This window comes from Apis laboriosa, unplaced genomic scaffold (genome assembly GCF_014066325.1).
Source record: "Apis laboriosa isolate Shangri-la unplaced genomic scaffold, ASM1406632v1 scaffold152_cov153, whole genome shotgun sequence".
Classification (NCBI taxonomy): Eukaryota; Metazoa; Arthropoda; class Insecta; order Hymenoptera; family Apidae; genus Apis; species Apis laboriosa.
The window spans coordinates 109,160-132,904 of record NW_025221902.1 but is presented as its reverse complement, the minus strand read 5'-3'; the positions used below and the strand labels follow the sequence as shown (position 1 = coordinate 132,904).

The window sequence follows — 23,745 nt, the reverse complement described above, 5'->3', positions numbered from 1 at the left end:
AAATTTTTTTAATTCTATTACAAAATTTACACATCTATTTAATTATATATATAATTATATAATTTACGAATAAAATTAATAATAATTTTAAAGATATATGAGAAGTTTTTTTTTTTCTTTTTTCTTTTTTTTACAATATGATAGTTAATTTTGATTCATATGAAATAAATAACAAATTATCTTCTTTTCTTATTATTAAATTTTTTATCATTTTTATTTTTTTTTTTCGTTTTAAAATTTTAGATCAATGTATTTTTATATTATTCTCTAAAATTTTTCAGGAATGCTTTTATCATTTTTATATATATCATTATATAATATTATTAACAAAGTTTATAATTTAATATATTAAGATTATATTAAGATTGTCGTGTTTCTCGAGCATATAAATTTTATAATATGAATACAGAAAAAATAATGGAAGCTAGAAATAAAGTAAAAATTGAGGATTTAGCGCCATTTCTAAAGTATCTTAAATGAAACACATAAACAAAGAGATAAATAAAACAGAGATAGAATTGATCGTCAGCGCCATTTTTTGAATGTCAAAAATATCTCTAGGTATTGTAGGGTAAGGTAGAATAAAAATTCAACGCCATCTTTTGAGTATCTTGTCAATTATTTTCGGCACTCAAGTGGCGCTGATAGTTATTATTTCTATTTCTTTTATATTTTATTCTTTTTATCTATAGTAGAATATAGTTGTTTTATTTAAGGTATTTAAGAGATGGCGCTGATTGTTTAATTTCTATTTTATTTCTATCTTTTTTTTTTATTTACTTTCCTTCCGGATTCTAATACATCGTGAATTGCAGTTGTCGCATATAGCAACGAAAATGAACAGGCTGTATTGTAGCGGAGATTTTCTTTTTGGTGAGTAATTTTTGAATATTATACAAACAAAAAGATTATTTGATGAAGATGTATTTGATATAATTTGCTGATAACAATATTTTCAAAAAAATATTGAATAATGATCCATACAAAGAATTAATTTTATTTCTCAAAAATATAAAAATCACAAAAAAAAGAAAACTACAGGAAATTAAAAGAAGTAAAAAAATGGATTCCACTTGCGCACTGATTTATAGAAAACTATAGAATATTGATTTAAAGAAAAAACGGAGATTTTGATTAAATAAAGAATTTGAAGATTGAAAATGAAATGATTTGAAAAATGAGCCGTGACACGTTTTCAGTAAATACAAAACGTATTGATATATTTTTTCTTTAACAAATATTTTGATTCTTCTCTATAGAAAATGTCAAAATTCTATTGGTGGCCAAAAAATAATATAATCATATATAACCTATCTAAAACTATATGCATAAAAGTATATTATTTTATATAATTGTGCATTTGGCGACGCTATGTTCGGTTAATAAAGCAGATATCTATAATATCTATTAGTGGCCGATAAAGTAAATATTTATAATGTAGATAAATTATAATAATTCATATATCTTTGTGATTAGGAATTATAAAACAGACTTAACCATAAACTAGATAATTATCTTATGGATTTTTGTAAGTAAACTTGATTATCAAGTTAAAAATTGAATCAGAAATTGAAATTAGATACTAATTTCAGTTTTGCTAAATGAATATATGCAATAAAATAAAAAATTATTAAAGAATTAGTACTTAGATATTAGATATAAGACTCTTATATTGATTTTTAAGATCAAATCATTATTTTCCTTTTTAAAAATATATATTATTATATATAACAACTAATATTAATTAATCAATAATAATTATTATAAAAGAAATTTAAGGAATTATATATATTGTCCATTTGATTTGTTATTTATAATTCTTATCAGAATAAATGCAATAAAATCTTGCCAAACAATCAAATTTTGCGTTCTGTTGGTAACATGAATGATATGATAATAGCTAGAGTTCCAGAAATTTGGAATACAAAAATATATATTATATTATAATTATAAAAATATTGATTTACTTTTATATTTATATAATACTAAATATATATAAGATTTTAAATTCTATATCTAGTTTGTGTATTTAATCTGTGCTACTATGATAATTACAATCTTAATCTGTGCAGAATCGATAACATTGGGAATGATACTAAAATGATAAGGGGGCAAAAAAAATGCATTGTATATTATCTTATAACCGTAATATAATAACCATAAGACTAAATATAAAAATCTTATATCTTGTGTATTCAGATAATTGTCTGAATTGTCTTATTAAATTTGAACATATGAAAAATATGAAGATAATTTTTTTTCGAATTTTTTCCTGACTTTCTTGGGTATTGGGAAAAAAAGTTTTTAATATATTAAGTTTTTAATATAATAGTATTTTTCGATTAGAATTAAAATGGGTCAGAAATATGTATTTGTTTATTTATTTCCATTATTTATGTCCATTATTTTTTATATATATTTTTTATATATATTTTATACAATAATTTATATAGTTTTACACTTTTTCTTATGCACGAACAAGCTGCCAGAACTTCCATAGGAAGCGCCGCACGTTTTACAAATATATGGTTTCTCTCCTGTGTGTGTGAATATATGTTCCTTTAAATATTTATGTCGATAAAAAGATTTGCCACAAATTTCACAAGGATAGTTTGCTTCACCCGTATGAAGTCTTAAATGATATTTTAGACCATTCGAAGAAGCAAAAGTCGCGCTACAATATTGACAAATAAATGGTTTATCGCCCATATGAATTTTTTCATGTCTTTTGGTATAACTAGGAATTACAAATCGTTTATCACAATATCGACATGGGTAAGACTTTATGGCATTATGCGATTTCAAATGAAATCGCAATCCAGATTTCGATGCAAAAGTTTTGCTGCAGATATCGCACAGATATGGCATTTTCATTGTATCATTACAGATTTGTACCTTTTCCGTAGAATTATTATCGCCGCTTTCCTTCTCTATGTATTTATGTTCATCATTGAAAAAATAAATTTGATCGATCATCTTATCTTTTTTTTTATTTTTTCCTTCTTCATTATGGTTTCGATCATCGTTAAAAAATGGTTGTGATACTATTTTTGATTTTATCATTACCTTTTCTTTCACAATTTCATTATGAACAATTTTTGATTCTAACATTTTTTTCCTTTCATATTGTGTTTTTAATATGGAATTTTCACTCCTTTGTTCATTAAATGCTCGTTGATTCTTTTCCGAATATCCCCGATCTTCTTTCAAATCGATTACATCAAGATTCGTCATATTTGAATTAGCTTCAACATTGCAATCCTAAAATTGTTACAATTTTTTAATATTGTTCTTCTTGTTACAAAAAGAAAATTATCAGAAAAAGTCTAATTTTGAAAGTAACTTATACTTATTGAAAATAAATTGATAATCAAACTTACCACAACAGTTTTATAATCTGATATTTTAACAAGATCAAATTTGTCCGAGATACACGATTCGTAATATAATCGCAAGAAATTTTCCGATTTTCTGCATTGTTCACGAAATTCGAACGTAGCGGCTACCTTTTCCTCGCATTCGTGACATATCATCTTCGGTAGTCTGTCGTCTTCCAACTGATTGGTTCCGGAAATATATATATATATATATACATCATATATGAAAAAAAAGGATAAATATCGTAAAAATTATTTACATATTTACATATTTACACATAGATATAAAAATTTGTATTTTGAATTTAGAAGTGAGAAATAAAACGTGCAAGGAGAAAAAAACAAGAAATTATGAATTGAATTAAAAACCATAATATAAAGTATCAAGATTACTCACCGTAATAGGACAACAATCTCGAATACGAGAAACCAAACATTTTGACTTTTCTTCTTCGGTAAATATCGATATTAAATGATTTTCGACGCGAAGGCATAACCTACACGTTTTGTTTAATGCGCAAGTTTCTGCGCCGCTCAATGAATGCTTCATTTTGTTGGGTAATGTGTCCATTATCGTTTTTATTGTTTTTATTGTTATTATTTTAAAATTCTAATTACTTTCATGATTTTTATATTCAATTTATAATGTTATCTTTATATTTATATTTATTTTTCTAATAATATGAGTTATGAATCGTATATAATACTTGATTTCTCATATAATACCAACGTAATAAACTCTCGATTAGGGAAGGGAGACCACGTGTATAATTTAACCCTTTCGCTATGAGTCTGCTCTCACTTTCACTAAAATAATTTTTACTAAAGAATTTTTTATTTAAATCGATTTATCTGAAAGCTACTGATAATATTAAAAAATATTTTAGACAAAAAAATTAATGATTTGAAAAGATATATAATTTAATAGGAGATTTTTTCCTAGGTTGAATCATAGAAGATATTTGGAATTTAGATTATTTCTTTTTTTTTGAATAGGATTTTAAATAAAATGAATTGATAGCCATTTTTTATAAAAAAAATTATTATTATATATAGTTATTTATTAGTAATAGTTATAATTATTAGTAATTTGACAATTTTTTAACGTACAGAAGAATATTCAATACTATTCGATTACCATCGTTTTTATTATAGTACATCTTTCGAAAGAGATACAGGAAATATACATACTTAATAACAAGAACGGATTAATTAATCGGAAAAGGATGTTGCTTGTGCACGAACAATACATCATGGAGAATGAATAATTGCATTCGGACGAGTTTAACATCTATTTTTGATAGGAAGTCTATTGAGCACATTACTCGTTGACGTATTCTTTCTTGCACATACATAATTACGGAATAACGATGAAAATGACAATATGTGACAATATCGTAAATGATATTGCATCAATAAGAATACATTTCAATAAGAATATCATTTGAATACGTGTACATAATTTGAAGCCCGATACATGTTGCATAAAGATAAACAGAAGCAAAGGCGGATTTTTTACAATTGTATCGACACATTATGATTATATATTTCTTGTTACTTTGTTATTTACTCGTCGTAGATGGATATAATACTGGATTCCTAATACTGAAAAATATTTTAACGTAAAATATTCCTAAAATATTCCTCACTACTATAAAATTTTTGTACTTTCTTATTTGTATTGAAAGGAAGAATTGTTCTAACGTAAAATTAAAAACGATCGTAAAAGCAGAAATAACTAATAGATAAAAGCAAAGAAAATGTAAACGATGAAAAAAAAAACGATGAGATTTAAAAAGAAAATTATATATAGAGAAAAATATTAAAAAAATAGAATAATAAATATATAGTAATTTTTTACCAGATCACATGTATTTCGGGCAGAACTCTGCATTATCGACCGACAGGTACATCACTGGTCAAAAAAAATGCTAGAGCCCAAAATTGCTAATAATCCGTAGTTTTGTTCGAATGATTGTCATTTTCTGTTTCACGATACATATACATATACTTGGATACATGAGATCTCAAGATTCTCAACGATGATTCAATGTATCGAGTTCACAATGTATTATGTACGTTCAAATACTTTTGATAAATTACAATTTTGTTGAATAATTATCAAAAGATAATTCGTAAGAACACGAACACGTCATTACAATTCGTTTGTATCGACTTTTTCCTGTTCGTTTCTGATTGTCGACGATTGTCCAAGATTGCCTATTAGATTGTCCACGATTGTCCACGCATTATTTAACGATTTCTGTACGATCAGAATTATGATCAAGCACAAACGTGAAATAATTCTTATCCCGAACACCTTAAGGACACTTTGCTTTCTAGTGTCATATAATACTCCAGAAAAACAATCAGTCTCTGTTGCCTGCAAATACGTATTTACATTTTAAACATACACGCATTTTTCTCTTCTTTTTTTTTTTTTTTCATTCTCTTATATCCACATCGATCGTACATATATTTGCGCGCGCGTAAATACATACAAACATATACACACAAACATATACACATACGTACATACATTCCAAAATATAGAAATATCAATATATTATAACAATACATTTTTATAGGATTAAAAAAATTTTAAATACAATCGAGTAGAGGAAATATTGCCAAAGTATAGATATTTAAATTGTAAATGTAATGCGCGCAAATGTGCGCATTTGATATGTATATATGTATATCGAAATATATATATATATATAAACATGATAGTTTTAAAATGCATTCTAATGCAAAGTAATTTTGATATTCATATTCCATTTTGGTATCCATTCTCTCTATCAACACACAACTTATACATAAATATTTCTAATTCTATATAACACGTCTTACTTTTCAAATATTTCTTATACGCATGTATATATTCTTTTATCATAAGTGGACATAATATATGTATATGCAATTGACATTAAATTTATTTTCTTTTAAAATCACTCATTGTCATTTCTTTCGATTGATTGATCTTCAATCAGAAAAATAAATAACCTTGTTCGTATTATGTTCTCTCAAAATTATCATTTCCCTTTCTTTCTCTTTCTTTTTCTAGATTTAGACATTTAGAGAAAAGAATAAAAAATCTGAGATAATTATTTATATTACAATTGACTTGGAATTATACATACATCAATGCATATTTTATTGCAAAAATGCATGAATAGAAATTTAGAAAAAATAATAGAAAGAGATGGAAAAAGAAAGAAGCGTTTTAATTTCATTAATTGTTCATAAAAGTTAGATATATATATTTACAAATTATTCGTATGATATGATATATATATGTAACTTCATTTTATCATATACATGTAAATATATACAGTTAGTCACGAAATCTTTATTCTTTATACAATATCTTATAAGAAAATTCATTTAATTCGAAATTCCCGATTTTAATTAAAAAAGTGTATTTATTATAATATTATATCTAATTTCTTTTTTGATGAAAAATTTCTTTGAATATTCCTTTCTGAAATCAACTCTCAAACTATATATTATTGCTATTATTCTTTCATTTTTTCGAATATAATTTTATCTGAGAGTATCTGGATGATAATGCACAAAATTTAAACATTTTAATAATATAATAATAATTTAAAATTTTCTATTTTGTAAAAATATATAAAAAAATAAAAAATACAATACTTTAAAAATTGATTTAATCTTCTTAATAAAAAAATTAGTTTACGTAGTTTACATTTCATACAAAATTACAAGAATTATTGTTTCGATAAAACAATTTGTTAATTGAACTCACGTTGAAAACTTTCGTGACTGACTGTATACATGCACGTGTAGTCGATGTTGAGTTAAAATAACAAAACTTAATGCGAGAATAAATATGAGAAGTCGTTTCTCTTTTTCTCTTTTCGATACAAAATACATACATATATTCCCATTTTCCTATTATATATTGCGTTACTTTCATTTATTATTCAATTCATGAATTCGTTGCAAATTGTTCCATAGATTACACGTGCAATTACAGATGGTACACGTGTGCATGTATTTTTATACACGTCCATATTTTATTGGAATCTTGAATAATGACACAGATAATATAACTAATGTAATTTTTATGAGGTTAGGCCACTTTAAAAGGTCTGAAGTCGTTTGATTTCTTTACAAGAAATCAAAGTCCGTGCTCATTTATAGAAGTGATCTTCACCGACGTTCTCAGGTCCAATTTATTATATATGTAAATAAGTGTAGTGGAATATATCTTAAAGACAAAAGTTATTTGTATATATATATATGTTCAGTGCCATTCCTGATTGGATGCTCTAGATATCTCTGGATGGCCAAAACCAACTAGATTATTTATTTTATATAAAATTTTGATTAATAATTATATATTTTATATAAAAAAATATTGGTAGAAATTTAGATTTGTTGGAAATAATTGACAAATTTGCATTAAAAAAAAGTAATGTAAATTTGTGGCGAAATCAATTTCTTTTACTTTCATTAAACAGAATATTAATAGTTTTTTTTACGTACTAATTTTATATTTATATTTATGATATATTTGTTTCATTTAATGTAAATAAAAATTAAAAAAATATTTCTTTTGCACGATAATTGTTTATAATTATTCATATATAAATATAAAAGTAAACATTGCATATCAAATTCACATAATAAATAATATGGAATTAAGGACGGCGATATTATTTTTATATCTAGATTTAGGAACGGCACTGTATACGTTACTTACGATTAGATATGTAGCAGTGTAGCAATAATAAACGAAACAAATTACCATTTTATCGTTAACAGGAGATGGTTATAAAATTATTTTTTTTCGTTCCTCTATGTCTCCTTTCGTAGCACGGACGGTAACCAATTGTTCCTTACGTTGTTAATTTTAATGTAAATATCCTACGAAACTTGATCGTCGACGAAAGATTTAACCATCGAATTGTTTATTGAAGAATTGATACTGTAATGGAACGAAAAATATAGTTACAACTATTGATTATTAAATAGATGAAGAATAATATGTAATACAAATCGAACGATTGATCGATCAATCTAATTTTTCTTCGTCAATTGACGAAAAATCATTGAATATACGTGCACATGAAAAAAATAGCTGCGAAGCAATTAATATTTAAACATATTGATCCATATATATATTCTACTATTATTAATTTTAAAACATCCTATCTAGCGCTTTTTTTTTATTTTTAAATATATATTGAGATATTTTAAATTTTGTCGTGTCTTTTAACTTTTGAATTAAAAAAATCTTACATTTTTCAAGGATTTAAAATTTTTAAATTTACAAAGTCTAGTTTTACAATATCTAATCTATTCTTTTTAAGAAAGACGTTTAAAGAAAATGATAAAAATTTCAATTTTCATCTCAAATTGTTAGATAGGATATTTTACTTAAGAAGCAGTATTGTAAAAAAAAATTGAACGAACTAGTATATAAAATAGATGCAAATAACAAGAGAAAGGTGGGAAGGAATATAAGCAAGAAAGAGAGAGAGAGAAAAAGAGAGAGAAAGAGAAGCTGGGAAAAGGCAGGATAAGCAAGGACCGCCTTTTGCTATGAAAAAAAAAAAAATATATATATATATATATATCTCTGCTCAAAAAATTATTCAAAATATAATTTAAATTTTGTTGTAATCGTTAAAGCGAAAATCTAAAATACGTTGATATGTGTGTTTTCCTTTTCTTTCCTTTGCATTTCGTTCATTTTGTCTTCTTTTTCTTTTATTTTCGAAAAAAAGAAAAACACATCGTCGCGAGCGATGATATTTAAAAAATCGTATCTCACTAAGAAAAATTTCATATCGTTAAAGAGAAAGAAAAGAGAGCATCGGCGACTTTGGATAAGCTAGTGAATATCCTTACACTGTGACGGAGGGTCAGTGGAAAGACTGTCCCGGTAGCTGGAGTAATGGAGAAAGTGTTGGTGGTTGTGGTGGTGGTTGTGGTGGTGGTGGTGATGGTGGTGGTAGTCCATTGAGGTTGAGGCAGATGGGGGGTTGTTGTCTTACCATGCTGGAGCCAACCTGCTGCAACAGTCCTTGTTGGGAAGATGTTGAAGAGACCGAAGGACGTCTCGAGCCGCGTATACTATTCATGCTCGAGCTAACCAGGTACGGAACACTGCTACTGGTAATCGGCATTCCACCCTATCGAATTTAACGAGATAATCACATGCTCCTCCTTTTTTTTTTTTTTTTTTTAATAACTTTACGATTGTTGATCAATTTTTTCCCTATTTTATCATGTTTACTATTTATTTTTTTTATCCATTGTCAGACGGATAATCGTTAAATTTCGACTATAATATAATTTTTATATTGTAATATGTAATATTGTAGAATAACAAAACAATATTGTAATATTTGAATAATTAATATTAATTTATATATATATATATATATATATTATATTAATATTATATATATAAATAATATTATATATTATATATATAAATAAATAATAAAAAAAAATATTATATATTATATATATTATATATATAAATAAATATTATATATATATATAATATTATATTATATTAATATTAATTTATAATTTAATATTTGAAATATTGTAATATTTGTAGAATAAGAAACGAAACAACGAATCGTATTTTTCGAAGAAGAAAGATTAATTGATAAAGATAAAATGTAAGATACAATACCAAGGGGGGCGATAAATTTATGTTAGATCCCCGTCGGTCTTGAGGACCGGTGCTCGAGTGTCGTCGAATGGGTAATCCATCACCTGGTGTAGCACCTGGGGAACTTTCGCACGATGGTGCTACCCGTATTTTCGGTGTCATCAAAGTATTATCCGATAACCGTCTGCTCGTAAATGTATTCGTCACTTTTAAGAAATTACTGTTATCGTTGTTCGATGATGAGAACCATCTGAACATGGCTGAATGGAACAATGATAAGATAAATAAATGGAGTAAAATGAACGAAAAGAAAGAAAGAAAAATTAATATTTAAAAATCACTTACTTATCATCGAGTTCTTTCTTGCCATGTTTTCAGCTGAAACTGTCGTCGACATCGAATCTACAAGAAAGAGATCAGAGTTATTAAATGTATGTCATTTTATATATATATATATATATGTTTTATTTTAATTATTTTCTTACTCGTGCTATTTTTCCGAGCCATGTCTTCAGCCGAAGAAGTTTTACGTTGCTCGATACGTAGATTTGGTATATTAAAGGGGGCAACGTACATATTGTCCGTACTGTGTTGATGTCGCAAACTTCGATACCGTTCCGGGCTCGATAATGACAAATTATCCAGCGTCAATTGATTCCTTTGATTTCTGATTTTAAAAAAAAAAAAAAACAAAAAGCAAACGAACAGGAACAGAAAGAAGAATACAACCAAAAATTGAAGAGAAATGAAAAGAAAAAAAGAAAATATAACGATAAAGATAAAAAAAAAATATCGATTATTCATGATCTCATTATCAGTGATAAAAATTTATAAGTAAAATCTGTAAGATTTTTGCTTCACCTTTCGATGTGATTCAACATATCTTGTAACACTTTGAGAAGTAGTTCAAACTGCTCGAGATTCAATGCTGGGTTAATAGTTTGAGGTAGTAAAGAAGGCATTGCTCTAGTTGCCATCCAATTCACAGATAATCCATATTTTTTGTCGTTTAACATTAATCTGTAAATCTCTGTAGAAATCGAATTGTAACTGCAATCCATCAGCAACAATAATTATGTATTGTGTATCTGTATATATACATACGTATGAATACACTCCATTCGAAAGTTACAAACCAATCATTGTTTTCACGTTTTCGTGTTCATAGTATATATAAGATATTAATATATCGTGAGATATTATTGGAAAGTTAATTCTAGAGGATACAATATAAAAAAAGAAACGAACACAAAAATGTCCAATAAATTATTTATTAAGTTATAAGCAATTTAAATTAAACGAAATCTTTATATATTAGTTTTTGTGTTTGTTTTCATCTTTAGAATCAATCTTTCTAAGTATCCAATAAATATATCAATACTATATAATATATGATTTTATTAAAATGATATATGCATACTATAATGACTTTAATATATGTATATTAATGCCATATATTATATATGCATAGTAATGCCATATAGTTTCTTTATTTATTTATATTTTATATTATATAAGTATATTATATAAGTTTTATATTATATAATATATTACAACAATTTTAATATCGAATAAGATTGTAAGGTTTTTTTTATAAGGAGGTATGTATACGTGACATAACGTAATAAGGATAAAAAGATGATATATTACTTACTCACAACCCGAACGATTATCTCCGGTTCTTGAAGTTTTACATTGAACAATAATGGTAAGATACAATCGATGATTTTTTGCTTTTCCAAACGATTTAAAATACAGGGTATCACGTTCATAAGTATTCGGGAATCCACTAAATTTTTTTCAAATGCTTGAAGTAATTTCGGCAACACGATGTTTCGAACAGCCTCATCGTGTATGTAATCAGTCACATTCGACACGGCTACGAACGCTGCAGTCTACGAAACATTTTTCAATGTATAAACTTATTATTTTTAAAATAAAAATATCAAGTTGAAATATCACACGATGTATATACATTACGCTTAAAAGATGTATTTGTATTAGAACATTAAATAACTATTTTTCATCTTAAAATTTTACACGCGTGATGCGATTGTAATTTATATTTATAATTAATTCATTCTTTCTAATTATTCGCATATCTACGTACCTGCACTTGTGTAGTTGAATTCTCAAAGGATGTGTACAACATCGGAAGCACTTCGCTTTCTATATATTCTCGAGATGTCTTTTTTAATATCAAATGCAAATTTTCCAGCAACGTAACCGTTCCGTGAACCGATTTACGATTCGAGAAAAGCGATCTACGCGATTGTAATTAATTGTAAATTATTGTAAATTAATTGTACAACGTACGAATATAAATAAGAAAAAGAATTAATTTTTTTATGTAACACTTACCGTAACGATGGAAATACAATTTGATCGTATTCCTCTTGCGTACTATTTTGTACGATATAAAGTACCGGTTGTAATACAGCCGATTGAACTTCTTCACTTTCCAATTCAGTTTGCAGATACGTCCAAATATGTTGATACCAAAGTTTCTATAAATTCAAATACGCTTTCATCTTTGTATCATAGTAGAAAAATAAATCCTTATATTATTCTTGTATATAAATACAATATTACCCTTGGTATATAAGGTAATATTCCTTTTAAAGTAGTTGTATAAAAATGCTCCTTTTGCAACGCGTCTTTCATCTTACTGACATCGAGAAATTGAAGCGCGTATACGGGTGGATCTCTGAAAGATAATGAAATAAAATAGTTCGAGTTTACTTTTTTTCTTTTTTTTTTTTTTTTTTTTTTAGAAAAGAAATGGATAAAAGATACGTTAGAATAAAATTACATACTGAAAATATTTGATCATGGATAAAACTTGAATGGTTGGCCTCTTCTCTGGATCGATGTGTAAAAGTCGAGAAACAGCTTCTCGAAGAGGAAGGGGAACTAAAGGTAATATCACATGAACTTGTTCTTCGAGCTGTGGGAATAATTAAATATTGTCTAAAATATTGAAAAGGAAAACGTGCAAAGATATCACGTATAATAATATAAATCGTGGAACAAAGGAATACGCGCAAAGAGATATTTCGAATCAAAATTTGATCTGATTACTTACGTTTTCTAATTGTTTTAAATACTCGGAACAGTTATGATTCGCTTGAATCAATGGTCGCCCTTGATTGAAAATTGCGCATATCGTCATACCAAAGCTGTACATGTCGCTATAGAAGCCCCCCTCTTTCTTTTGCTGTATTTCCGGTGCTGTATACACGAGATTACGAATATTTGACAATTTGAAAAATCGAAAGATAGATCAATGAATTTGAAGCTCGACCTAATTCTTACCATTCTCATATCCTTACCTATGTAATCGAGATTCGGTTGCGTCATTTTTGACATGCGATTGGTCCAAGGTTGCAACGATATCATTGGCAACTCCTTCATTTTTTCTAGAAAAAATAAAGAAGAATATATATAGTGAATTCGAGATAGCACATCTCGAAAAATTAAACTGTCACTTACCGATAAATTCGAGACCTGACAATTTCCAAGTGCCCCTTTTGGTAATTATAATGCTCGCGGGACAAACGTTCCTGTGAAGGACTTTGCGTGTTCCGTGAAGATAAAGTAAAGCCTCTGTGATCTAAGGAAAGAGAAAGAGAAAGAGAGAGAGGGAGAGAGAGAGAGAGAGAGAGAGAGAGAAGAGGAAAAAAAAATACAAGAGAAAAGGAAAAAAAGGAATCCATAGTCTAAGATAAATTTAAGTGGATATTTAATATAAAATCGATGGATTTCTCACCTGCAACAATCCATATTTGATCTCTATATCGAGTAACTCGTACTCTTTCGTGAACGGAGCACGATGACTAGGGGTTGAAGAAATTTGTTTCGTTACGTTAGTCGACGATTGGCCGACGTTATTCGCTCGTTGCTCTTGATAAGCTAAAACGTTCGCAAGACTAGCGAGAACTGGCTCCGACGCGAATGCCAAACTATCAGCGCATTCTTCGACCTTGTATGCCTAGACAGATAGACAAATTCTAGAGCGATCACGCTTCGTATACGAAAGTAGTGAAAAGAGAAAAAAAAGTGGAAAAAAAGGAAACATCTTACCTGCAGAATCTTTGGATGAGAAACTCGTTCCATTTGTCGTGCTCCGTTTCGTAAAATTTCCGTAACCGCTTCTTTCCGCTTCGGCTTGTGAAGTTTATCGACCGATCTTTTGTCAAAGAAAAATATCGAAACTTCCTAAAAGAAGAAAGAGAAAGAGTTAATTTCAAGAATAAAATTTTTCACGGATATTATTCTTTTTTTTTTTAGGAAAAAAAAAGAATATCATTGCATTGAGAATTAATATTAACGAATAATGAATAAGGGTATTGCATGCTCTTTGAGAGTAAAACTTTCGAGAGAATTGTCCTTCTTCAAAGGAGTGAGACGACATTGATTACGCGATGATAGAAAAATAATTGTGGAGAATAAATCTCGAGAGTTTCACTTTGAAAATATATTCGCATCCTGAACGAAAGAATTGGATAAAAAAGTTTTGAAATATTACCTTTCGATCCGCTTTCGTGTATCCATTGTATATACGCCAGGCGTTTTCGGGTCCTGCTGTAGCCGTTTGTTTGCCAACGTCGTACAAATTCTGAAGAGGATTAGGAAGTAGAACGCTCGGTGTCGAGCCACTACTTTTCGACTTGGCAAACATAACGACACTTATGTTAATCCTCAATGTTCATCGAATTACTTTCGATCGTGTATCAATCGCTTCTTTCAATTTCCTTTTGTAATCGTCTTATCGGACGTCAGACACACACCTGCTATACCTGATCAAGCATAAATCTTTCTTTAAATTGATATATTTTTCAATCGAACAATGATAATCGATCATTCTCATATTTCGTATATATTCAAATATATCCCAATGTTTTCCCCAATTTCCCTATTCACGTCTTTTTTTTTTTCTTTCTCCCTTCTGAATTTGCGGCTCTACTTTCTCTTCTTCTCCTTACGCAACTCCTTATCGATTTACCACCTCATAGTACCTCCTCATAGGCAATCCTGTATACGTGCTCCGCGACGAATGAGTATAATTCGAAAGATAAAAGCGGATCGGATCCGATAAGATCGCATCATTTTGAATCGTCGTGACAATCAGAAATAAACACATTTTTCGTTCGTTCGAGTTAGATAAATACAAGGGTATGAAGGATTTTCAGAGAAACTGTATTCTTGATTAATTTACTTATTTTTCTTGTATTTTATATATTTTTTTTTTTTTTTTCATATAGATTTGTCCAAAATGTGAATAGATGAGAAAAGATTTGTTCGAATTTTAATATTTATTTAAATTAAATTTCATTGGGTTTAAAGATGAAAAAATTGCTTTACAAAATAATTTTCAATGATGTAATTTGATGTATGATTGGAAAAATGGAAAAATTATTTATTAGTGACAGTTTTGTTTTTTGTTTCAAGAGGTAATAATGTTTAATTATTAATGTTTAATTAATAAACATTAAGTTTTGATTTAGGATAAAAAATTTGTATCGATGATATGATCGATAGGAAAGAAATAGCGCGATATTTGTAATTTTTCTCGAATAACGAAACATTCGAAACGTTGCGAAAATTATCAAAAACGATTGAAATCTATGACTCATTCAATGAAGCTGTCCAGAATTAACGATATTGAACAGATTGTTTAAAATGTGATCTCACGACTTTAATTCTCATCAGGAATCAATATCGATATACGTAAAGCGAGAAATTTAAGAATGGCATATCGATACCATATTCATCGAAATTATCCATCCAGATGACTATGTTCAATTGAAACTTGATTCATTTAACACAAATCCGCAAAGAACTCGATCGATTCGAATATGTATAATCCATGCATTGCTCGGTCAATTATTCAAAGAAGCAAATAGCAGTTTATCATTATGACAAATAATCGCCTACGAATAATTTGTTGCCCTTCGTTGAATAATATGACAAAATTAGATACTAGTAACCAGTAATGTATTAGTGAAATTATGATAAAACAATAAATGAAAAAAAAAAAAACGAGATTCAAATACAAGAAGAAGATTAGATAAAATAGAAGAAACGAAAAGAGAACTGGAGAAAGACGAGAAGGAAGGATATAATAAGAATATAGATGCATTTAGAATGAAAAAGACAAAGAGAGAGTATGGCGAAGGAGGGAAAGAGAAAACAAAAGGAAACAGTGGAAAAAAGATTGATAAAGGGGATGAAGAAAAAAATGTAGAACTGCTGAAAGTTCAGAATGACTCACCTGTTGCCGACGACAACGGGAATAGAAGCACTATAAGCATGAAGAAACTGAAAGAAGGGTAATGCGCGATGCGCGATAGTTCGGAGCACGCGCGCGCCGCGCGAGGATCGCGCGAGGAATCCAAAGGAACAGTAGGGCACGATTGACGCGCGACTGCATCACTATTCGATACGAATTGTCACACACTTTTCGATAATCTTTTCTTCCTTTTCTTCAAACTGTCACTTAAATATCTTCACTAATATTGAACAATTCAATAACCATCATGCCATAGACACTTTGATCGTTCGTTTTCGATATTCGAAAATCAACGTATCTTTATTTCTTCCTTTCTTCCGTCGTCTAATCCACGTTTTTATTTTCCTTCTTTTTCCTATTCTTTCATTTGTCGTCTTCACTAACGTGATATCTGACACTTGAGACGTATTAAATGTCGTTATTATTGCTGTTTTCGTTGCTCTCGTATTCGCGTCTATTTTCGTCTTTGTTCTTGTTCTTATCCTTGTTCTTGTCCTTATTCCCGGCACTATTTCCGTCTTCGTTTTCGAGTATTTGCCGAGTTAATTAATAATAACGATAATGGTATAAGTTGGCATTATCATTGCGATAATCGACAATATTATAAAACTTTCGTCTTCGTTTTCGACCTCTTTTTTGTTCTCGATGATGAACGTTGTACGAATTAACGTTGATATATTCGATGGAAGAGCGAGAAAGTCGCAAGGAAATGATAAAAAGACGCATGCGCGTCCTCCGATCCCGGCTATGGCTTTGGCTACGACCTCGGCTCCAGCTTGGTTCCGGCTCTGGCCAGGGTGTAGGTCTCTGCCTGGAAATTATAGGTCTGGGCTGCAGGTAGCTGCGGCTGCGGGTCACGGGATAGCGGATAGGGGTTAGGGGATGCCATACTTTGGTCTAAAAGTAGGGAGAATTAACTGGGAGAGGTAGGGGTTACCCTATCGCAGCTTACAGATTACGGATTACCAATTATGGATTATAATTTACGAATGTGGTGGGACGGGAAAATGAGAAGAACAAACGGCAGAAGCAGGAAGCGTGGGATTGGAAAAGGTGAAGAGAGGTGAAAATAGGTCAAATTAATTCTTATGCATAATATGTATATGTAATGTGTATATATGCTATATATGTATACACACATTTATATATATTTATACATAACTAATTCCTCTGTATGTACATTACAGATTTTCTTATTGATTAAATGATTATAAATTCATGTCAAATTATTTAATCAAATATTTTTTTACATTTTCTGTTAAAAAATACTATTTAATTTTCTTTTTTTCTTCTATAACTTATGTGAAAATAATATATTTATTAAAATGTTTGATTAAAGTTGCTGTATCAACCAAATTTTTAATTATTTGATCGATATTATAAATCGAAATAAACGATTATATATATATATATCGATTATACATCAAACATCGATTATATATATATATATATTTACGCATAAAAAAAACGTACGATAATTTAAATCACTTTCATAAGAAATTCATATTTGTAATTATTTTATAAAATATTTATAATTTCTTAAATTAAGTAATTTTAATTTTAAATTTATAAAAAGAAAAAAAATTTATAGAAAATTTATATCAAAAATGTAAAAATCTTTCATTTTTAATATTATTATATTACTTAATATTTTCGATTTATCGATAGAATCAATGATATGTAATTTACCTTTTTTAAAAATCGATTAAAAATGATCGATAATATATATGACATATTTAATCGCCTTCAGAATTTTATATCTATGTATTTATAACATATAAAGTTTCATATTTATAGCATTCACAGATGTATTCCGAGATAATTAATTATAATTAATTTCCTAACGTCGTTATTTCGACATTTGAAAACGACATTTAAATACATTTTAAGCGCGCCTTCTCTCGTCCTCTTCACTCGTTTTTGAGTTTTGTTTTTTTTCAGTCTTCATTCTTCATTCGCTCACTGAATTTTAGAACATATATGTCCTTATTATTCGAAACACAACACAACTTCAATCTATTATTTTTTTAATAATTAACTCTTTTATATTGCAACTATTGAAGATATTACGATCCATTTTCTTCTCCCCTCTACACACGCAAAATTCTCACGCGCTCTCTCCGTTCCTGTCATCGTCTGTTTCAACTGTCATAGTCACTGCACTAACGCCATCAACCCTTGGACGTTTTCCTTGTTTGCTTTTAAACGGTAAATAAGATTTATTTGCTCGCTGCATGGGAGGCATTAATTCACGGAATATGGATATCGAGCACGATCCAGGGCTCGCTGCTGTCTTACAATATTTGATACGCAGGTTAGTTCAATGTTATCTCGAAGGCGAAAGGTTTAATATCATTGTAGATCATTCTTATGAACGTGTGTATACGTATGCCTGTTGATAGAAAGAGATCGAAAAAATTTAGATACTAAAAAGAAAAGAGATGGTAAACGAATGACAGAAAGGTAGAGAGAGAAAGAACGAATGAGCAAGAACAGGAGGAATTCTAACCTCTTTGTAAAATTTGTTGTTTATTAAATATCTCAGTAGATACGTGATAATTTGCTTTTTCAAAGCAAACATTAAGTTCCTTCAAGGAAATCGTTTAGCTTTATTGTATTTTTTTGTTTTGCCAAAATACTTTGACACCTTAATCTGTTTTGTATCTTTCGATAACCTAACCTTCTTTCTCACCATCTCTTGTCGACTTTATCATTACAAAATCGAAATTAATATTTTCCGTTTTGATAATTGCAGCGGTCAACTGAATATCATATCTTCGGATCATGATGACTCGGACGAAGAATATGCTGCAAATTCACAACCTCCAAGAATTACGTCTGTGCCAAATACATCCAGACTAGATGTTTGTCATTTATAAATATATGGAAAATTTATTTTTAGTTATTCTTTAATATTCTATTTTGTTGTTTTTTCCTTTTTAGAAAAGTGAAATAAGTCTTGCCACAAAACAAGCATGCGGATTTATAGATAACATTGATAAACGTAATTTGTCTGTGACATCAATGATTCAAAAAAGAGCTCTAGGCCCTAGTTTTAGTACAGGAGAAAGGTGCAGAATAAGTAGCAATTTTTTACCAAATAAAATGCATCAAGTTGCTAAATATAGTACCAAAGCATTTTGTGGTTCTTATTCTAAAGATGGAAGATTTTTCTTAACTGCCAGTCAAGGCAAGTTTTTTTTTTTATATTTAAAGTTAAGTTATTATTTATTATAGCTTTAATTTTTTATATGATTCATTAAATATTTTGACAGATAAATTTTTACGTCTTTACCGAACACATGATGGAGATTTTGTACAATTCAAAACTATTCCTGCACGAGATGTGGGTTGGAGTATTTTAGACACAGCATTTAGTCCTGATGGAAATTATATTGTTTATTCTAGTTGGTCAGAATGTTGTAAGTATATACTGTTGAAAACAACATGAATCAATTATAAACTTGTTTCCTTTATTTTTTTCTTTCCAGTATATCTATGTCCCGTTTATGGAGATTCAAGTGCACAAGAATCATTGTCATTATGTCCAGAAGATCGAAGATTTTGTGTATTTTCTCTCGTATTCTCCAGTGACGGGCGAGAAATTTTAGGTGGAGCAAATGATGGTTATCTTTATGTTTACGATCGAGAATGTCATCAACGGGCTTTTAGAGTATGTATACAAATATTCTTTTGATATTTAGCATTTCATCACTTATTACCTACTTATTTTTTTTTTATAGATCGAAGGTCATGATAATGATGTAAATACAGTTGCTTTTGCAGACAATACTTCTCAAATCTTGTACAGTGCTGGAGATGATGGTCTTTGTAAAGTATTTATCATCCATTTATATAATGATTATTATTGATTATTATATGTTATAATATTTATAAATACTATTTTATTTTTTAATTCCTTTACTTACTCTTTTGTTTTGTGATTTGCTCAGGTTTGGGACAGAAGGACTTTAAATGAAACCGATCCACATCCTGTTGGGGTATTAGCTGGTCATATGGATGGTATAACGTATATTGATCCGCGTGGTGATGGTCGTTATTTGATAACTAATAGTAAAGATCAGACGATTAAATTATGGGATGTTCGTGCGTTTTCTGATCATAATGGTGAACAAAATACGCGTAAAGCTGTTGCGAATCAAAATTGGGATTACCGATGGCAACGAGTACCAAAGCGATGTCAGTAATAACAAAATCAATGACATTTTTTTTGTTTTGTATTTAAATATGCTTAATACTTTTTTAATTTATATCTCAATTAAACAAAGAAATCTTTTCCGATTATTATAGTGCACAAAGCAAGAAATATGTTGGAAGGTGATACTAGCATTATGACCTATCGTGGTCATTCCGTTCTTCAAACTTTAATACGTTGTCATTTTTCACCTTCGTCTATTACTGGCCAAAGGTATATATATACTGGATGTGCCGCAGGACGAGTAATAAGTAAGTTTTTATTTTATTTGTATCAAAAATTAAATTTATATATTACGATAAATTTATTAACCATTTTGAATCCATTTTTCAGTATATGATGTCTTAACAGGTAGGATAGTTAGTAGTTTAGTAGGACACAAAGGATGTGTACGTGATGTTAGTTGGCACCCATTCCATCAGGAAATCGTTTCTACGTCTGTAAGTATTATATATATATTTGAAAATTATATTTAAATGTAAAATTATTATAATTAATTACATTTACATATGATAAATTTATTTCAGTGGGATGGTGCTATTGTTAGTTGGCGATATGCTGGGAAGACTGCACTTGATAATTCTGATTCGGAAGAAGAAACTGATGCAGAATCACCTCCGCGTACTTTAAGACGAAGTCAACGAATAGCTGCTCAAAGAGCTAAACATGCAGCAGCGTGTTGAGTCTCGTAGATTTTAACCGGGAAACTGAATGTTCTCGGGAATTCAGTCTTTTCGTTCCTACGAGGAAAAAGTTAACAATGCCTAGTGTTTGCGGCAGAAAAGTTTTACATCGGTGACTGTTAATCATCGAAATTCAGGAGACTAACTTTTTCTACAAGACTGAGTTTTTATTGAATACGCACCTCTACAGAATCAATGCTGCCATTCTGGTCGGTATGATGTAATGCGTTATCAAAACTATATGCATATTGATAACGAAATAGACGAGGTACAACAGCACCGACTATACAATTCATTCTCGTGGAACCGAATTTGTTTTTACTCAATATTTAACTATCTTTTTCATATTAAATCTGAGTGGAGGAAAACGCGTTATTATTTCGTACTATAAAATGCATAACACATCAAACAAAATATATGTATATTATATAAATATATGGTATACATACATATATGTATATATGTGTGTATATTATTATTATTATTATGTGAATTAGAAAGGTTTTTTTGACACGAAACGAAGATCTTTCTCCATCACTTTATTTCTTTTATTCTTCTATCTTTTACTCCTTATTTTCCTTCGTATTCCTTTCCCAATATCTATCTATCACATTCTTTTATTTTAATTTTAAAAGAGAAATGTCTTCGATTCATATCGTATCATAGCACTAAATTATCTATAAATTTTTGTTTCAATCTCTGTTTTTTTTGGAAATAATTTTACAAAAATATATACTCAATCCAATATTTTCTGTTAAAAAAGAATTATTTTTCCTCCGTGTAATTTTTTGTATGAATAAAAATATGTATAATTTTACAAATAATAAGAGGATATGGGAACTATAAACGAGAATGAAGTAGATTAATAAAAGAAAAAGATGGAATGAATCTGTGGTTTTTACAAGATAAGTTTGTTTTTCCAAACTGACCAAGTGCGAAAAGGACGTCATGTGTACATTTTTCGATGTACGTATTTTATTAGGTATGTTTAAATGTTGCATACAAACTCCCAAAAATGTACAGATATACATAAATATATAGAAACATTACATAACAATCAAACACAAACACATACACATACATACACACACGTACAGGGTGTTGACAGTAAAACAAATTTACACTTACGCGCGTGTATATATTTATATATACATACATAATGTTATATTAAACATGTATACTAATAAATTACTAGAAAATAATATAGTTTTTATATTTTCTATAATTGTATTCCCAAATAACTATAATTCTATTTAATATAATATTCAATATTGCATTATTTTAAATTAGAAAAAATAATATTAAATTGAAAAATTATTATCATAGAAAAAAAATAGATATAATTTATTTAATTAAGCATAAATATTTGTTATTTTTATTGCTTATATTGTATAAAATTAATTAATAATTTAATACGATTTTATTTATTATGAACAATCTTTTTATATAATTTCATAAATTTTATTATAAATTTAAATAAATGAATATATATTTAATAAAATAATATAAATGTTTCTTTTATTTTTTTATTTTTATTTTTTATATATCTATCTATATATATCTATATATATATATATATATATATATATATATTCTATAATATATATCATATATATATATTTTATATATCTATAATTAGAATCTTAAAATCTTACTAATATCTAATCATTTATATAATGTTAAATACTTACTTAAAAGCTAGATTAATTATGAATTCTGAAATGTAAGATTTCTGATTAATAAAGTAATTAAAAATGTTTTTCTTATTTTGTTTTAATATAATATATTTGGATATCCCATTTATGATATCTTAAATCTTTTTTATTTTTTATGATAGGAAAAACTGTCAAATGAAAATATTTTTTTATGAGAGATAAAAAAATTTCATCGATATTTTTTTTATTACTAATATATATATAGCTCAATATAAGAAAGAAAAATTTAATGACTTATAATAATATGATGTGATGTAAACAGTAAATCAGTATGTACAAGAATAAAGTTTTGCAGATTTTAAAGGAAACCATAAAAGATTTTCAACCTTCCTTTCTCAACCATTTATAGCCATCAAATGCATATTTGGAAGCCAAACAAAAGGCTGACTATGAATACATATTATGTATAAGATTTCTTATCTATGCCTTACAATTAGTGTATAATTGTATTGTGTTTTATGATTACTTTTTGCAATTAAATTTTACCATAGATATATTTATTTTAATCCACTATTATATCTTTCCATTTATTTATATATTTATTTTTTCTCTTTGCCTATTTGTAACAACAAAATTGTCTTCTTTATTTTTATTTTTGAATATTTTCGTTCTTATCTTATAAATTTGTTTTTAAAACTCTTTGAAAGAATTCACTGATTTTTTTTTTTTTACTCGCCAATCAACAATGCTATCTTTTATTTGTATATCGGAAATCCGAAAAATTTGTTAATTTACCTTCTAATCTAAATCAGAATTATTACTAATTATTACGATAATACATATACATATAATATATATATA

General features: G+C 28.0%; 3 protein-coding genes across 9 annotated transcripts; 1 reads left to right on the top strand and 2 right to left on the bottom strand.

Moving 5' to 3' along the window:
* The first annotated feature begins 804 nt into the window (after window positions 1–804).
* Window positions 805–21,744, top strand: LOC122710765 (DDB1- and CUL4-associated factor 11). 3 transcript variants are annotated; one of them, XM_043928834.1, is made up of 11 exons: window positions 829–873; window positions 18,485–18,644; window positions 19,086–19,194; window positions 19,274–19,520; window positions 19,606–19,752; window positions 19,822–20,003; window positions 20,074–20,166; window positions 20,284–20,530; window positions 20,642–20,797; window positions 20,880–20,986; window positions 21,074–21,744. In XM_043928834.1, the coding sequence occupies exons 2-11, from the start codon at window positions 18,565–18,567 to the stop codon at window positions 21,227–21,229; spliced, it is 1,524 nt and encodes a 507-aa protein (XP_043784769.1). In that variant the 5' UTR covers window positions 829–873; window positions 18,485–18,564; the 3' UTR covers window positions 21,230–21,744. The 3 variants fall into 3 exon arrangements, with proteins under 3 accessions (XP_043784770.1, XP_043784769.1, XP_043784768.1); XM_043928835.1 differs by lacking the exon at window positions 18,485–18,644 and having other exon boundaries at window positions 805–873; XM_043928833.1 differs by lacking the exon at window positions 829–873 and having other exon boundaries at window positions 18,435–18,644.
* On the bottom strand, window positions 2,391–3,971 carry LOC122710769 (myoneurin-like). The gene is made up of 3 exons (XM_043928842.1): window positions 3,775–3,971; window positions 3,381–3,557; window positions 2,391–3,261 (listed from the first exon to the last, which is right to left on the bottom strand). Exons 1-3 carry the CDS (start codon window positions 3,946–3,948, stop codon window positions 2,446–2,448), a joined length of 1,167 nt encoding a protein of 388 aa, XP_043784777.1. The 5' UTR covers window positions 3,949–3,971; the 3' UTR covers window positions 2,391–2,445.
* On the bottom strand, window positions 7,102–18,243 carry LOC122710762 (SCY1-like protein 2). 5 transcript variants are annotated; one of them, XR_006345992.1, is made up of 19 exons: window positions 16,313–17,261; window positions 14,567–14,837; window positions 14,122–14,256; window positions 13,808–14,029; window positions 13,531–13,651; window positions 13,371–13,457; window positions 13,124–13,269; window positions 12,855–12,985; window positions 12,631–12,745; window positions 12,400–12,545; window positions 12,149–12,302; window positions 11,693–11,933; window positions 10,900–11,068; window positions 10,524–10,705; window positions 10,384–10,440; window positions 10,060–10,298; window positions 9,261–9,544; window positions 8,155–8,334; window positions 7,102–7,614 (listed from the first exon to the last, which is right to left on the bottom strand). XR_006345992.1 is itself a non-coding variant. In XM_043928827.1 (19 exons), the coding sequence occupies exons 3-18, from the start codon at window positions 14,717–14,719 to the stop codon at window positions 9,275–9,277; spliced, it is 2,568 nt and encodes an 855-aa protein (XP_043784762.1). In that variant the 5' UTR covers window positions 14,720–14,837; window positions 16,313–17,141; window positions 18,020–18,243; the 3' UTR covers window positions 8,018–8,334; window positions 9,261–9,274. The 5 variants fall into 5 exon arrangements, 4 of the variants coding, with proteins under 4 accessions (XP_043784762.1, XP_043784761.1, XP_043784764.1 ...); XM_043928827.1 differs by lacking the exon at window positions 7,102–7,614 and adding an exon at window positions 18,020–18,243 and having other exon boundaries at window positions 8,018–8,334; window positions 16,313–17,141; XM_043928826.1 differs by lacking the exon at window positions 7,102–7,614 and having other exon boundaries at window positions 8,018–8,334.
* Window positions 21,745–23,745: the final 2,001 nt, after the last annotated feature.

Coding starts and splice junctions, on each gene's coding strand:
- LOC122710769 (XM_043928842.1), bottom strand. CDS start 3,948: ATGGACACATTACCCAACAAAATGAAGCATTCATTGAGCGGCGCAGAA. Junction 3,558..3,774: donor GAGATTGTTGTCCTATTACG/GTGAGTAATCTT, acceptor GGAACCAATCAG/TTGGAAGACGACAGACTACC. Junction 3,262..3,380: donor CAGATTATAAAACTGTTGTG/GTAAGTTTGATT, acceptor TAACAATTTTAG/GATTGCAATGTTGAAGCTAA.
- LOC122710762 (XM_043928827.1), bottom strand. CDS start 14,719: ATGTTTGCCAAGTCGAAAAGTAGTGGCTCGACACCGAGCGTTCTACTT. Junction 10,299..10,383: donor AAGAAAGAACTCGATGATAA/GTAAGTGATTTT, acceptor TGTTCCATTCAG/CCATGTTCAGATGGTTCTCA. Junction 9,545..10,059: donor TAAATTTATCGCCCCCCTTG/GTATTGTATCTT, acceptor TAAATTCGATAG/GGTGGAATGCCGATTACCAG.
- LOC122710765 (XM_043928834.1), top strand. CDS start 18,565: ATGGGAGGCATTAATTCACGGAATATGGATATCGAGCACGATCCAGGG. Junction 19,195..19,273: donor CAAATACATCCAGACTAGAT/GTTTGTCATTTA, acceptor TTTCCTTTTTAG/AAAAGTGAAATAAGTCTTGC. Junction 19,753..19,821: donor TTCTAGTTGGTCAGAATGTT/GTAAGTATATAC, acceptor TTTTCTTTCCAG/TATATCTATGTCCCGTTTAT.